At 42.9% G+C, this 15,861-nt stretch overlaps 1 protein-coding gene across 5 annotated transcripts in view; it reads right to left on the bottom strand.

Annotated features, from left to right (window-relative positions):
* SHQ1 (SHQ1, H/ACA ribonucleoprotein assembly factor) overlaps positions 1-15,861 on the bottom strand; it is a 118,314-nt gene that overhangs the window by 42,507 nt on the left and 59,946 nt on the right. For all 5 annotated transcript variants that reach the window (XM_030206884.1, XM_030206885.1, XM_030206888.1 and 2 more), the window contains exons 9-10: positions 14,887-14,940; positions 3,765-3,888 (exon numbers count right to left, since the gene is read on the bottom strand). In XM_030206884.1, the coding sequence (XP_030062744.1) occupies positions 3,765-3,888; positions 14,887-14,940 (178 nt within the window). The remainder of the gene's footprint in view (positions 1-3,764; positions 3,889-14,886; positions 14,941-15,861) is intronic.

The following is a 15,861-nucleotide window of genomic DNA, read 5'->3' as shown; positions in this document are numbered from 1 at the left end:
TGCTATTTCGGCTTATCCTATCAGCGATAAAGAGCTACATCAGTGCAGAGGGTGAACGGTACAAGCCATCCGTGTAAAACTAGGGAAAGCTACCAGCCCCAAAGAGTTTTAATTAAAGGAAATTCACAGTGGCCCCTGTGCTCCCCATTCCTCCAGGTTCATATCAAGCAGCTTAGTTACTGCCTCTCGAGGGTAAGGATGAGACACAAGCTGTCCTACTCCCAAAAGACATGCTGCAGCAGGTCCATGCATGTCAGCATCACCAGGCTCTTCTGAAGGAGCTTTAGGAAAACAGATCTCTCATTAATACTCAAGGCAGCAAAAAAAAAAAACTTTTAAGAAAGCAGTAAGATGGAACAACAGCTGGGCTCTGTTGCTATATAAGCCGGGAAACCCTTCAAGGAAAGCATCGATTGGTTATATAATCATCCTCATGTGAGTAGGATGTAAACTGAAGGTCTCGTCTAAAGACACTGCACCTTCCATGGATCAAAAGGTGGGGAAACAGTTATAATACTTTCAATCTACAGAAAGTAGCGGTACATTGCTGATAAACTGCAATTAGCACTGAATTATCCAAGACAGTTGTTTGATCAGATTCAGGATTTAGTAAATGAACCAATGGCATCTGTTGGTGATAGCATTATGAGTCCTCAGGTGCTACTGGCCAGCTACGAAAGAGTTCCACACAACAGTGGTCTCACTTAATTGATTATTTGTTGTTATGGTGTGCATTGTGTGTTGTGTATTTTATGATTATGAATGTTCTGGATCTACTCCCGCTCAGGTACAGGCGGGTTATAAATGTAATAAATAAAATAAATACTATGTCCCTTGAACCCTGGCACGGTTTATTTGCATCATTCAGCATTTCTCTGCTGCGCTAAGGTTGGGAAATGTTGAATGATGCAAATAAATTCTCAGGCGAGATCAAGCATGTCATGTACACCTACCGGTACTGCAAGGTTCATGCAAACGCCGCGACTGCACCTCTTTTATAAATGTTTTCCACCAACTGTACAAAACATAAATGTTCCCCTTAACATCAGCTGTCCAGGGTACCAATGATACCTTAATCCTAATAACAAGCCACAAAGATCTGTCACTCAGATCTGTGTCATAGCACCTAGGTATGGAAAAGCTATTCTGCGTATAGTAATTAAATATTAGCATTAACTGCTTATTTTCATTTAATGTTGTTTTTATTTCACTTGTTTGGTTACATTTATATTTTGACTTGTTAGTCTTTGTTGTGTCCTACTTAGAATTGTAGTAATAAGTGGGATTTAAATACTTTAAAGTGTCCATAACCAATGATTTTCGGTGTCCGGGCTTGAATGCATTAAGGCCATGCCTCTTCCAGTCTACTTGACCACACATAACATGGACCTGCAATGGTTATGCCCTCACAGCCACCTCAAGTGATTGTGGTATCTTGAGACAATTTTTGCTTTGGGGCATCACCCCCCCTCCCCCCATTATCGGCTCCCAAAATGCCAGTCCACCCACATCAGCTCCCAACCAGCCAGGCTCTTCCCCCCCCCCCCATTAGCTGCCTTCCAGCCACCTCTCCCCACCTGCCCCGCCCACTCGTGTAGCCTAACTCATCCCAAGAATCTTGGGGGGCAACAGGAATAGAAGTGATTCCTCTTCTCTCCTGCCCTGGTAGCTGCCAGCTTCAAAATGGCAACACTGACCTATAACACAGTCTCTCAGTACTACTGCTAGGGGCTGAAGCTGCCATATAAGGGAAAAAAGCCCTTATTTAGCAGCTTCACCCCTAGTTGTAGTACCGCATGACTATTGCTAGGGGGTCAGCGGTGCCAGGAATGAGTGGAGATTGCTTCTGCCCCCCATTGCCTCTAGAACCCTTGGTGTATATCAAACTTTTGGTACGGAGATATCGGAGTGATGCGAGGGGTGGAGTGAGGTTTAGAAAGAGGAAGGGCCTTGGGGAAGGTCATATCAGGTCCACTGGACCACCAGGGATTTAAGGCCCCTCAGAGGGAGGGGATTCTAGGAGACCTCACATTCCTTGCACTGCCATTGGCATCACTGCAGGTTTAAAAGACAGAACAGGCAGCATCTGTTCTCGCGTTTACACCTGTAATTCGTCTGTCAGCAGCACAAGGATGAGTTGCACAGCAGCCAGAGCAGAACAGCAATGCTCGCACCTCTATGAAGGCTGAGCCGGTGAGGTAGGCTTTTGGCACCCCTGAACTCTGATGCCATGAGCCAGAGCCTCACTCTTGATGCACCGTTTCACCTTCTGCTGGAAGGCAGAAAACAGTAGCACAGTGTATTAGAAAGGAGGTCCCTCCGCTTTCAAAACTGTTCCATCTCCAGCTGGTAGTCAGGAAGCCAATTATATCGTTTGGACTGTTCTATGTAGAAAATCTGAGAAAAATAATTTTTCAAATGAAAAAGTTATAGTCCGTATTTTTCAGTCTCTCATGCACAAGGGGCTTTGCATTGCTTCCCAGAAGTTTACTACTTATGCGGCCCTTTTACTAAGCTGCGATAAAAAGTGGCCTGCGGCAGTGTAGGCACATGTCTTGGGCATGCGCCAGGCCAGTTTTTACCATGTCTGCAAAAAAGGGCTTTTTTAAAAAAATGGGATGGGAAAAGGGCATGCGGTAAAACTGAATCCAGCGCACACCTAAAACCGGCCTGAGACCTTAACGCCACCCATTGATCTAGTGGTAAGGGCTCACACGTGGTGACCAGTTGGCGCCTGCCAACTGCCGATTACCGCTGGAAATGGCACACGAGAGGAAATACATAAATCAATCATCCAGGCGTTACGGGCTCACGCCAAGTCTGAAATTACTGCCGGGAGGGGGGACACACGTGCAGGCCTGGTGGTAGTCTTGTTTTGATGTGCGCTACACGGGCGCACAGCCTAATGCACCTTTGCAAAAGGGTCAATATGTGTGGAAAATAGATAAAGCTGACTGTGCTACATGAAGTGTTGTACTAACGGTGGCCACTCGTAAGGCTGTGCAAACACTTATAGTTGTGGTTATTGATTTATTTAAAACCACGTTTACCCCGCTTAACACTATGTGGCTTACAAAAAGCAACACATATATAATAAAAACATTACAAAAACAAACTACAATATAAATCAAGCAAAACTGCCATTCACCCCTCGGCCTAACAAACCCTGGTACCAATCTCCACCATCCCATTTAGGGTTTTGTTTTAATAAGATGTGCTAGTGTTTTTAACGCGTGCTAAAAATCAGCTGGGGCTAAATGCTGAGACATGCACAGGAATATAATGAGTGTCTCAGCGTTTAGCACCAGCTAAAAACGCTAGCGCACCTCAGTAAAAGACCCCCCTTACTGCATAAAGAAGGCCTGCAAAAACAAATGAATCTTTAATTTCTAAACCTGTCCCAGTGGACACCCCCCACCCCCTCCTGTGGAAATTTAAGGGACTTCAGGGATTTGGATTGCGTTTACACCTTTCCAGTAGTTCAAGGTGAGTTACGTTCAGGTACAGTAGGTACTTTTCCTGTCCCCCAGAGGGCCTACAATCTGTCTGTGCTGAACGGCATATCTTAGATAGAAACTGTATATTGGAATTAAAAATGAAGCTAGTTCATGTTCTTGTAAAAGATGGCAAATTCACGGGACTTCCGCATCAAATTCATTTGTACATCTCTATGCAGAGATCACACCGCACTCCGTATCAACCTCGTCAGAAGGAAGCTCTCACACACACAAACCTGAGAGCAGCAGAAGGTAGAAATCTCTTACCCAACTGTAGTAAGATGGTCACATCTCGAATGGCTTTTGTTACCAAACTGAAATGCCTGTAAAGTGGGTAACTTAAAACTCTTCTCCCAAACGACACCAGCACATCCTGAACACAGGTATAGCTCTGTGGAAATAATATTTAAGAGAGACTTTTTGCTTTGATAGTTGAATCTAAAATCCAAATTAATTGCCTTTTCAAATACAAGCTCGTGGGCTCTTACAGTCAGGTACAGTAAGTAGGTGGGAGGCTAAGGGGTCGATTTGCTAATGTGTGCCAGTATAGTAAAAATACTGCGACAAAGACTTTATTTGGCAGCTTGATCTCAGCAGTAGTACCGCAAGAGTAGTGCTAGGGGGTCGTCAGAGCCATTTTGAACTCAGTGCCGGAGACGGCAAGTGTGACTGGGGATCATTCCTATCCTTAGTCCCTAGACACCAAGGGGCCGATATTCAGACCGCAGCAGTTAGCCCGGAGAATTCCCACAGTCAGCACTAAACCCAGATATTCAATGCCGGGCCGTTTCCGGTGACCGGCGTTGGATATCTGGTTAACTTTTGGCCGGTTTGAACATAACCGGCTAAGTCGATAGTCAGACTTAGCTGGTTATGTTCAAACCGGCCAAAGATATCCCTATCTATTCAAGAGGACAAATACAGCCACTAAACCGGAGCTGAAAATCAGTGGACAGATGGTTATATTGGCAATATAACCGGCTATCCGCTAACCAGCGATATTCAATCGGAGATAGTGGGTTCTCTCCCGCTGAATATTGCCAGACAGCCAGTTATGGGGCATTTAACTGGGCAGGTGCTGATCCTGGCTGCTTAAATGCTTCCAAATATTGGGGGGAGGGGAGTACCCCCCCCCCCCCAGCAGGTCTCCAAGGGAGGGACCCAGAAGTGAGGGAGGATCAGATGTGTTTGCTATTTTACCTATGGGACGATGATAAATGCAACACCAATGCATTCATAATCTGCTGAAGCATTAGAAAGACATTCTATAACTAGGTGCTGATGGGTACGTGCCCCTTTGAATGCTTGAGTAACATACGCATAAGTGCCGTTAAGTGCTAAAGTGCATAATTGCAAGGGGGAAGGGGTTGTACACATGGGAAGACCAGTTTCATGGACAACATACAGAATTTTGTACATTTCACTTACCTTTTCTGCATTTATGTTTCAAAGTTTTTATTGATGATGCCACAGATCAATACAGTTCTTTGATGAAATACATAACAGTTTTAACTTTGTCAATCATATGTACATTAATCCGCGGTCATTATCATCAAATTGATTTACAGTTTTCTTCCCAATTCCCCCCTCCCCCCCTTAATACTGTCTTTAACCTATTCCTTATATCAAAATAGAGTAATAAACATCAATAAACATTGGCCACTATCTGCACTTTCCAAGTACCTTTTCTGCATTTAAGTGTCCACAGTGACATCAAATCTATGTCAATGTCAGGTTACACTAGTATTTTATAATGGAATCTGGGCACCCACATACCACTATATAATAGACGCTCACCATGTGGCAGCGGAGTGCCTAAAAAGAAGGACCCACTTATAGAACTGCCACCTTAATGTGGCCCCTGTTCTAAGTATTTGGCCTGTGCGCTACACACAAGGCAAATACTGGCCACACCGCCAATATTTACCACATAGACGCTGCACTTAGGGCCAGGTTCTATATATGGCACCTACAAAAATCCACACGGTAAACATTTCCAGCTAAGCGTATTCTATAAGCAGCACCTAGATTTAGGCGTGCTAAATAGAATATGCTTAGTTGATATCCCAGCGCCTCCCATTTACACCAACGAAAATGTAGCGTAAATCCCTGCAGGTTGATTTACGTACACTGGGTCATATTCTATAACTACATGTGTAAATCTTGAAATGCCACGAAATACCCATTTCCCTGACCATAGCCATGACTCTTTTGAACTGCGCGCATTACAATTTACACACAGTTCATTACAGAATGTGCTTAGCGAGTTGTGCACGTAAATTCTAATTCTCATTTGTTAGGTGCTGTTCTCAACGCTGATTATCTTAAGCCAATTAAGTCACGCACGCTGTTATGGAATATGTTTAGATTACAGCGCAGAACACTTGGTGTGCTATACAGAATCTGGCAGTTAACATGCAAAAAAAAACCCACCACACTATAGTAAACAGGCCTCTAAGTTTGTATATGAGGTAAAAAGGAGGGTTAAGTTCTCTGGTTGTAGCTTGCTGCTTTAACCACTAGACTACTTGTCTATCTCAATGCACACAACACCTACAAAAACCATGAAATAACCAATGGGTTACATTAATAGGATAAGACTGTATCAACAGACTGGTGCTTACTGAATTTATACCACCACCCAGGGGACAAGTTCTCAAGCAGGTCTTACATAACCTACACAGTGCTGTTCAGGCACACAAGAGACTTACTCTGCATTTACCCACAGTTTATCCTACAGAAGAGAATTTATCCGACTTAGGAGAAATGTACCAAATTTTCTAACAGCTTTAGCGTCATGGAAAGGAGCAAGGAAAGGAAAATCAAGACAAAAGAAAGCCAGCCCTCCTGATCAGGAGAGCATGCAGTGCGACAGGCTCAGGAGAAATGATTTAATTAAGTTCAGCACACCATTAAATATTAGTGTTTGGTCTTCCATCTTCTAACACTTTATTCCTATAGTAAAGAAACTGAACATCCTTTAAACAAATAATATAATTTAAAGCTAAGTACCATGTGGTATTAATAGAGTACAAAGGTGTGACCTGTAAAATGATTAATGCCTTTGGAATTCAGGAAGACGAGGAGATAACTTATGTAAATCCCCCAGGCAAGTTGTTGAGTGTCCTCGTTCATCAGCCAGTGGCAACAGTGAGCTAAAAACTTAATCATGAAGGATTATTTCTTGCCCTTAGCTTTTCAGCCATGACATATTACTATTTTTTGTCTTGACATGGAAAGAACTGTAATCATACTTAGAACAATACACTGCATACGCTCAGAGCAATTTATTTTAACATTCTGAAGGTATTTTAGTTGCACCCTAGCTGTCATGTACTGTTAATCTGGAAGCCAAAACGTCTGTCAGTTATGATTCTAATGGTGGAGGCTGCATGAGGAGTTGGCAGCAGCTGCAGAGACTGAAGCACCAGAGGAAGCGGAGGAGCTAGTGGCTGCTGTATTGGGAGCATTGGAGGTTCAAGAGAGCAGTTGTGCCAGAGGCTAAGAGGGTTTCAGACAGTCGGAAATGCTAGAGCTCAGGGGACTGGCAGTCAAGTGGTACCAGAAACTTTGCTGTTAGTAGGCCATCTATATCACCCATGTGAAAATGTAACTGCCCCCTTAGTCACTCTTTCAACCAACGGATTAAATGTAATTACGAATTAGATTCAGCTGACTGAACACAGCCAGGCCTGATTGCAGCCAACCCTTTGGAATCTAAACCTCAATATACTATATATTGAACCTTACCATGAAAGTGAAGTCATCACCATAAAGTTTCTACAAGAGCGCTATGCCAAAATCACAGTAAATTCCAGAAGAGATGAGATAAAAAGTTGATGAAATATCAGCCTGGAAAGGGCTACAAAACCATTTCTAAAGCTCTGGGGACTCCACCGAACCATAGTGACAGCCATTATCTCCAAATGGAGAAGACTTGCAAAAGTAGTGAATTTTCCCAGAAGCAGTCAGTCTGCCAAAATTACTCCAAGGGTGCAGTGACAACTCATCTGGGAAATCACAAAACATCCCAGAAGAACATTCAAACAACTGCAGTCCTCTGTAGTCTCAGCTAAGGTCAGTGTTCATGACTCCGCAATAAGAGAGTCTGGGAAAAAATGGGATTCATGGGAGAGTAGGAAGGCCATGTTGGGTCGTTTTACATGGCTGGGTCATTTTATATAACTACCACAATAAAGATCACCACATATTTCAACATCTTGTGGGGTTCCCCAAGGTTTGCCCCTTTCTCCAACGCTATTCAATATCATGCTGTTTCCCCTTGCAACCGCACTAGCAAACCTAGGCCTGAAACCATTTATCTACGCAGATGACATAACCATCTCCATCCCCTTCCATTTCTCATTAGATGAAATCACAGATCTGATCGAAGCAAGTTTTTCCATCTTGGAACGTTGGGCTGAGGTATTTCGGTTTAAGTTAAACAAAGACAAAACTCAGTGTCTTGTGCTCTCGTCCGTCCATGCCAGATTTTCCTCAAGCTCTCTTGTCATTAAAGACCAGACCCTCCCTATTTCACAGTGCCTTAGACTTCTGGGTGTTGAGCTGGACCCTCACCTGCACCTGGATCTGCAAGTGTGAGCGGTCTCCAAGCGGATGTTCTATACAATATGGACGCTGCGGCGTGTTAGGTTTTGTCTCACCAGAGAGCTCTTCCGCACACTCGTCCACTGGCTGGTTCTGTCTCACCTGGACTACTGCAGTGGGATTTATGCAGGTTGCCAGGAGCACCTACTGAGGAAATTCCAGACTGCCCAGAATACTGCTGCGAGACTCATCTTGGGCGAATCGCACATGGTTCCTGCGCAGCCTCTACGTTTTAAACTACACTGGTTACCTGTGAGAGAATGACTCGCATTCAAGATCTGCACATTGACACATAAAATCATCTACGGATTAGCTCCGGAATACATGATTCCCCTAATAGATCTCTCACCTAGAAATGCCATCACTACAGCCCGAACCTTTTTACAACTACATTACCCATCTTGCAGGGGCGTTAAATACAAGCTTCTTTTTGCCTCTACTTTCCACTACTCCAGCCCGAAGACTTGGAATGCTCTTCCCCTGTTCCTGAAAACGCAAGCTGACCACCATCTTTTCAAGAAGCTGCTGAAAACGTATCTTTTTGAAAAAGTGTATCCCATTCGTAACTCTGCTGTTTAGCCTTCCTAATTGCTGCTAGCGTATTATCCTTTTCTATTGTAAACTTCATGTGTTGTGTCTTTTAACTTTTGTAATTCATGGAAGCCACATTGTGCCTGCATTTGTGGGAAAATGTGGGGTAGAAATTAACCATAAATAAATAAATAAATAAATACATCTTCTTGGTATCCGCCTCAATTTTTTTTGTTCTGCTGCTGATTGCATGAGGTTTTCGTTTCACTCATTTTTTCCTTGACTGCACAGATGATTCCCATTTTCTAGTAGGAAGGAGGAAACTGCTGCCATCCAAGAGTAACATCAATGGTCGTATTTATTTATTTCTTCATTTGTACCCCACATTTTCCAACCTAGTGGTAAGTTCAATGTTTCTTACAATTAACTCAGGTAGACGAGTATCAAAGTTGCTGAGGGTTAAAGCAATCCTGGTTCAAGTCAGTCTGAGATCACGTGGTGTGATGGCCGATCTCCTTGGCTATGTGATTTTGTCAGAGAGGAATTTCCTGAAGAGATGAGCTTTCATTTGTTTTTGGAACGTTAGATAGTTGTTCATGGATTTTAAATCTTTCGGTAGAGAATTCCAGGTTTTGGTGCAGATTTATGTGAAACTGGTTCTAAGTGTAGATTTTTATTTTAGGCCTTGACATTTGGGATAATGTAGCATTAGATAAAATGCACCTGAATGATCCCCGAGTCTTCTGAGGATTATCTTCTATGGACAGAGGAGTCAAAAGTGGAACTCTTTTGACAACACAAGTCCCATTATGTCTGGTATAAAGCAAATACAGCATTTCACAATAAGAACATTATACCAACAGTCAAACCTGATGGTGGTAGTGTGATGGTGTGGGGATGCTTTGCTGCCTCGTGACCTGGAAAACTTACCATAATGAAGGAACCATGAATTCTGCACTGTACCAGAAAAGAAGTATGTCTGGTCATCTCTCCGTGACCTGAAGCTTAAATGTATTTGGGTTACGCAGGAAGAAAATGATCCAAAACACAAAAGCAAGTCTACTTCTGAATAGATGAAGAGAAACAAAATTAAAAGTTTTGGATTGGTCTAGTCAAAGTCCTAACTTGAACCCAACAGAGATGCTGTGGCAGGATCTGAAACAAGCAATTTATGCACGAAAAACTATGGGTATGTCTGAATGAAAGAATTTCTCCAAAGAGTGGGCTAAGATTTCTCGACAGTGATGTGAAAGATTGATATCAAATTACAGAGTAGCGTTTGGTTGCAATTATTAAGTTTAGGAGGCAGTTACTATTGCACATGGACGATATAGGTGTTGGATAATTTTGTTATTTAAATAAATGAAGCAATAATTTATAATCTATTATATGTTTACTCAGATTCCCTTTGTCTAATATTACATTTTGTTTAAATATCAGAAACCATTTGGTGTTATACACATACAATAATAGGGGAAATAAGGAGGGGGACGGGGAAACTTTTACACATCATTGTAAATGTACTAGTTTATTTATTTGTTACATTTGTATCCCACATTTTCTCACCTATTTGCAGGCTCAATGTGGCTTACATAGTACCATAAGTGTTTGCCAAGAACGGTAGAGAAACAAATACAAGGTGATATTGTGGTCGAATAAAGGGTCCATTTCTTTCAAGCATAAGGGATCAGAGAAAGGGAAGGCTAAATAGTGTCCAATACGATCGCTGGATTTGTTGCGTTGCAGGGCGTTGGCATCTATGTTGGGTCAATAGTGTATGCCCTTTTGAATAGGTAAGTTTTTAGTGATTTCCTGAAGTTTAGATGGTCGTAGATTGTTTTCACTCCTTTTGGCAGTGTGTTCCATAGTTTTGTACCTAAATAGGAGAAGCTGAGATTGTTTTGTATTTGAGACCTTTGCAATATGGATAATGGAGGTTTAGATACGTTCCAGATAATCCGGAACTGTTCCTAGGTAACTTCATAGCATCTACCCCTTTTATTCTACACATGGTTTTATAAATCCCTAGCATATCTCCCCTTAGCTGTGTCTTCTCCAAGTTGGATAGCCATAACTTCTTTAGCTTTTACCCATGGGGTGCTGGCTCTAACCCCTTGATCATTTTGGTTGCTCTTCTTTCTACCTTTTTTAATTCCTATTTTTTTTTGAGATGCGGAAATCAGAATTGCACACAATAACTAAGGTGCAGGTGAATCGAGACAATCAAGAGGCATTATAACATTGTTTTATTCTTCCTTCCTTTCCTAATAATTCCTAACATACTGTGGACTTCTACGGCTGCTGCACACTAAACAGAGGATTTCAATGTATTTTCCACAATAACACTTAGATCCTTTTCCTGGGCGGTGACTCTTAATGTGGATTGTAGCATTGTGTAGCTATAGCAACTAGTTTTAATGCTGTTCAAAGCAGAATGAATTGATGCAGCATCCCCACACTAGAAATGGTTTACGAATGAAGGGATGTCAGGCCCTATATTTTACATATACAGTGATCATATTTACTTGGAGGAAGTTCTCTGAAAACTGTTGTCTTCCTTTCACATAAGTACATAAGTATTGCCACATTGGGACAGACCAAAGGTCCATCAAGCCCAGTATCCTGTTTCCAACAGTGGCCAATCCAGGTCACAAATACCTGGCAAGATCCCAGAAAAGCTCAATACATTTTATGATACTTATCCCAGAAATAAGCAATGCATTTTCCCATGTCAATTTAATAATGGTCTACGGACTTTTCCCTTTAGGAAGCCGTCTACACCCTTTTTAAACCCCCACTAAGCTAACCGACGTTACCACATTCTCTGGCAACAAATTCCAGAGTTTAATTACATGATGAGTGAAGAAAACGTTTCTCCGATTCGTATTAAATTTACTACTTTGTAGCTTCATCGCATGCCCCCTTGTCCTAGTATTTTTGGAAAGAGTAAACAAATAGCTCATCATTATTTTATAGACCTGTATCATATCTCTGCTCAGCCATCTCTTCTCCAAGCTGAAGAGCCCTAGATGCTTCAGCCTTCCCTATGTCGTCCCATCCCCTTTATCATTTTTGTCGCCCTTCCTCTGTACCTTTTCTAATTCCACTATATCTTTTTTGAGATGTGGCGACCAGAATTGAACACAATATTCGAGGTGCGGTTGCACCATGGACCGATACGAAAGCATTATAATATCCTCACTTTTGTTTTCCATTCCTTTCCTAATAATACCTAACATTCTATTTGCTTTCTTATTCGCCGCAGCACACTGAGCCAAGCATTTCAATGTATCATCAACAACGACGCTGAGATCCCTTTCTTGGTCGGTGACTCCTAACGTGGAGACTTGCATTACATAGCTATAGTTCGGGTTCCTCTTTCCCACATACATCACTTTGCACTTGCTCACATGCCCAGGCTCCCAGTCTTGTAAGGTCCTCTTATAATTTTTTCACAATCCTCTTGCGATTTAACAACTTTGAATAGCTTTGTGTCATCAGCAAATTTAATTACCTCAATAGTGACTCCCATCTCTAAATCATTTATAAATATGTTAAAAAGCAGCGGTCCCAGCACAGACCCCGGAGGAACCTCACTATCTACTCTTCTCCTTTCAGAATACTGACCATTTAACCCTACTCTCTGTTTTCTATCCTTTAACCAGTTTTTAATCCACAATAGGATAATACCTCCTATCCCATGACTCTCCACTTTCCTGTGGAGTCTTTCATGAGGTACTTTGTCAAACGCCTTTGGAAAATCCAGATACACAATGAGGGGAATAATCGAACGTCACCGGCGAAATAGATTCCCGTCGATCTATTTTGGCAGTGGCGCAACAGCTGGCCAGAACCATATTATCGAAAAAAAAAGATGGCCGGCCATCTTTTGTTTCGATAATACGGTTGGAACCGGCCAAATGCCATGGATTTAGCCAGGTTTGAGATGGCCGCTTTTGTTTTTCAGCGATAATGGAAGATAAAAGTGGCCATCTCAACCCCGGCTAAATCCAAGGCATTTGGCCGTGGGAGGAGCCAGCACTTGTAGTGCACTGGTCCCCCTGATATGCCTGGACACCAACCGGGCACCCTAGGGGGCACTTCTACAAATGTTTAAAAAATAGCCAAATTGCTCCCAGGTGCATAGCTCCCTTCCCTTGGGTGCTGAGCCCCCCAAATCCCCCCAAAACCCACTCCCCACAACTCTACACCATTACCATAGCCCTTACGGGTGAAAGGGGGCACCTACATGTGGGTACAGTGGGTTTTGGGGGGGTTTGGAGGGCTCAACACTTACCACCACAAGTGTAACAGGTGGGGGGGATGGACCTGGGTCTGCCTGCCTGAAGTGCACTGCACCTATTAGGTTATCCCCGATTCCCTCCGGTGGTCATCTGGTCAGTTGGGGCACCTTTTTGAGGCTTGATCGTGAAAATAAAAGGACCAAGTAAAACCGGCGAAATGCTTTTTAAAGCCGCTTTTGTTTTTTCCATTATACGCTAAAGCTGGCCATCTGATAGCCACGCCCATGCCCCGCCTTCGCTACACTGCCAACACGCCTCCTTGACTTTTCGCCGGCTTTGCGACGGGGAAGCGGCGATGGTGTCAAAATAGCAGCTTTCGATTATACCGATTTGGCTGCTTTTGCGAGATCGACGGCCATCTCCCGATTTATGACCAGCGATCACTTTCGAAAATGAATATCAACCGGCTCGCCTTTATCCACGTTTGTTCACTCCTTCAAAGAAATGTATTAGTATTTTGCCATCAGATGTTAACAAAACTGAAATGTAGCTAAAGAACAGCTTAAAAAAGGCAGCACAATCTTTGTTCCTGCAATGCAAAATAAGTGAGCACGAGAGACTCCATAAAAAAAAAAAGGACAAGATAACTAAAATCTTTCCAAAGTAAATTAATTGCCCAGTGAAATCCAGGTTTTTGGCAGCACTGGTGCTGATTTGCTAAGGTGTATCGACAAGCATCTGCTGCAAGATACAGCTGCTCTCCTGCTGCCCAGTGCTCCATCCAGGCACCAGATGAAAAAATTATGCTTGGCTTTTATTCAAACAGCTGGAGAGTTTCGCACTCTCTGCTGCTCACCATATTAATATTCCAAATGAAAACTCAGAGAGAAATGAGCCCCTGATTTTTGGACGACTTCAGCCTAAACACACCGGGGGTAGCATTCAGTTGCGGCGGTCAGCATCTCTTTAAATGTTGACAGCTGCGGGCAAAATTAGCCCCAGATATTCAATGCTGGGCATCAGCAATAAATATCTGAGGCAATAAGAGGTTTTTTTACTAAGCTGCGTGTGGGCAAGTTTTTGGCGTGCGCCGGGCCAGTTTTTATGGCGACTGGGAAAAAAGGCTTTTTTTTCAATGGGGTAAAACTGAAACCAATGTGCACCTATTTACGGAACGCCACCCATTGATCTAGCGGTATGGGCTCACACGCTACACGCGTGGTGACTGGTTAGTGTGCGTCAACTGCCAATTAACGCTGGAAATGCCATGCACAGTAGGAAATAAAAAAATTAATTGTCCCGGTGGTATTGGAGCATGCCAAATCTGAAATTAGCTCCAGGGGGGCACCCTAGACTGGCGGTAGTCTCATTTTGGCATGCGCTGCATGTGCGTAGAGCCTGCTGCACCTTTGTAAAAGGGCATCCAAATTAGCAAAAGTTACTCAGAATCACCTCCCTCTCAGATGCTGGTCCTGTTCAGCTCAGGACGGTTTTTGTCACACCTTTTATTTTCGTGTCCACATGTTGAATCCTATTGGATAGATGTTTGGGATAAAATTTCAAAAAAATTTGTCAATAAACACCAACATTACAATCTCATACATGCTTGTTCATAAATCCACCCACCCCCTTAAAGGGAGGCAAGGAGAAATCTAGCATCAATGAATTTGAGGTCCTGATTAGTCAGAAGAAACCCCTAGAACCTGGAATCTGTACCAGAAACAAACCCCAGACATATCCAATTGGGATTTAATTTACAATGTAAAATGGGAGAATTTCAGGGTCTGTCAAGTTGCCTTGAGTGACAAACATCTAACCAAGATGCAAGATGCCAACATTTTGTGATTTTTTTTCCAAGGACCATTTGGCAGTTTTTACCATTATAAGTAACTGAACAAACCACAAATATTACAACACTGAAAAATGCAGATGTGATGTACCACTGTTAAACAAATGCAAACTATCATGCAATCTTTCAAAAATACAATTTCGTGAGCTTTCCTCACCTCAAGCCAACAGAGGGTGCCGCTTAGTTTTCTAATATTCCATGAAGACTCAACCTACAGTAAAGAGAGAAAGAAATTGTTGTGGCTTCCTGAAGAAACCAATCTGCTCAGGGACGACAGAACACATGACACAAAGGCATGCTCAACAGTATTTCCTGTCACTGGGAACAAGTCAAGACTAAGGTTTAGGTCAACTATGCATATGCTTAGGGCCATAGGAGCCAACTTCTCACAATGATTGGGGGTGCTAAACCCAATGGAAATTACCCCTCCCTGGACACAATAAAAGAGTTTGCTCAATACTGGGGGTGCTCAAGCACCCACAGCGCCAGCTCCCATGCTTAGGGCCCAATTAGATATGTTAATTCAATGGCTTCTACAGCAGAGTTTTGCCCTTGTAAGTCAGCTGTTGGCAGTAGTAGTAGAGATAGGGGTACCAGAATCCACTGTTCTCTCTAAGCTGAGTGGGATCCTCCAACTGCATTACTGCCAGTAGGGGGCAGTACTTCAACATTGTGTTTTCAATCGCTAGGGACAGGCAGGTTCTCTGGAGTCCAGAAGCTTGCCTATCCCTCACTATTGAAAAGATGATAGTGAAACAGCACCCCCCACTGGCAGGACTGTAGGTGGAGGATTCCTGCTTAGCTTAGAAGGAATAGTGGCAGAGCCACTGTTTCTCAGAGATCTATTTGTCCCACACTTTGTTCACTGCCTTCCAGTTGGCAGAAGTTGGAGAGTAACACTTCTTACTTGGTGCTTCCTCCTCTTCAGGCAAAGTCACATGGAGTCCCATTTGAGATAGCTTTAAAATGTATTTATATTATGATGGAAGGCCCAACACATGTTTGCCTAAAGACCAACAAATTGTTAATCTTGCCCTGACTGGGAACAGATTGTACAGAAAATATAGAGCAATGCTGATCAAACCTTTCTGTGCCTGTGACCCCCATTATTGAGGTCACAGAAACCTACAAC

This window comes from Microcaecilia unicolor, chromosome 6, assembly GCF_901765095.1.
Source record: "Microcaecilia unicolor chromosome 6, aMicUni1.1, whole genome shotgun sequence".
NCBI lineage: Eukaryota > Metazoa > Chordata > Amphibia > Gymnophiona > Siphonopidae > Microcaecilia > Microcaecilia unicolor.
Note: the sequence above shows the minus strand (reverse complement) of the source record. Positions and strands in the feature narration are given on the sequence as shown.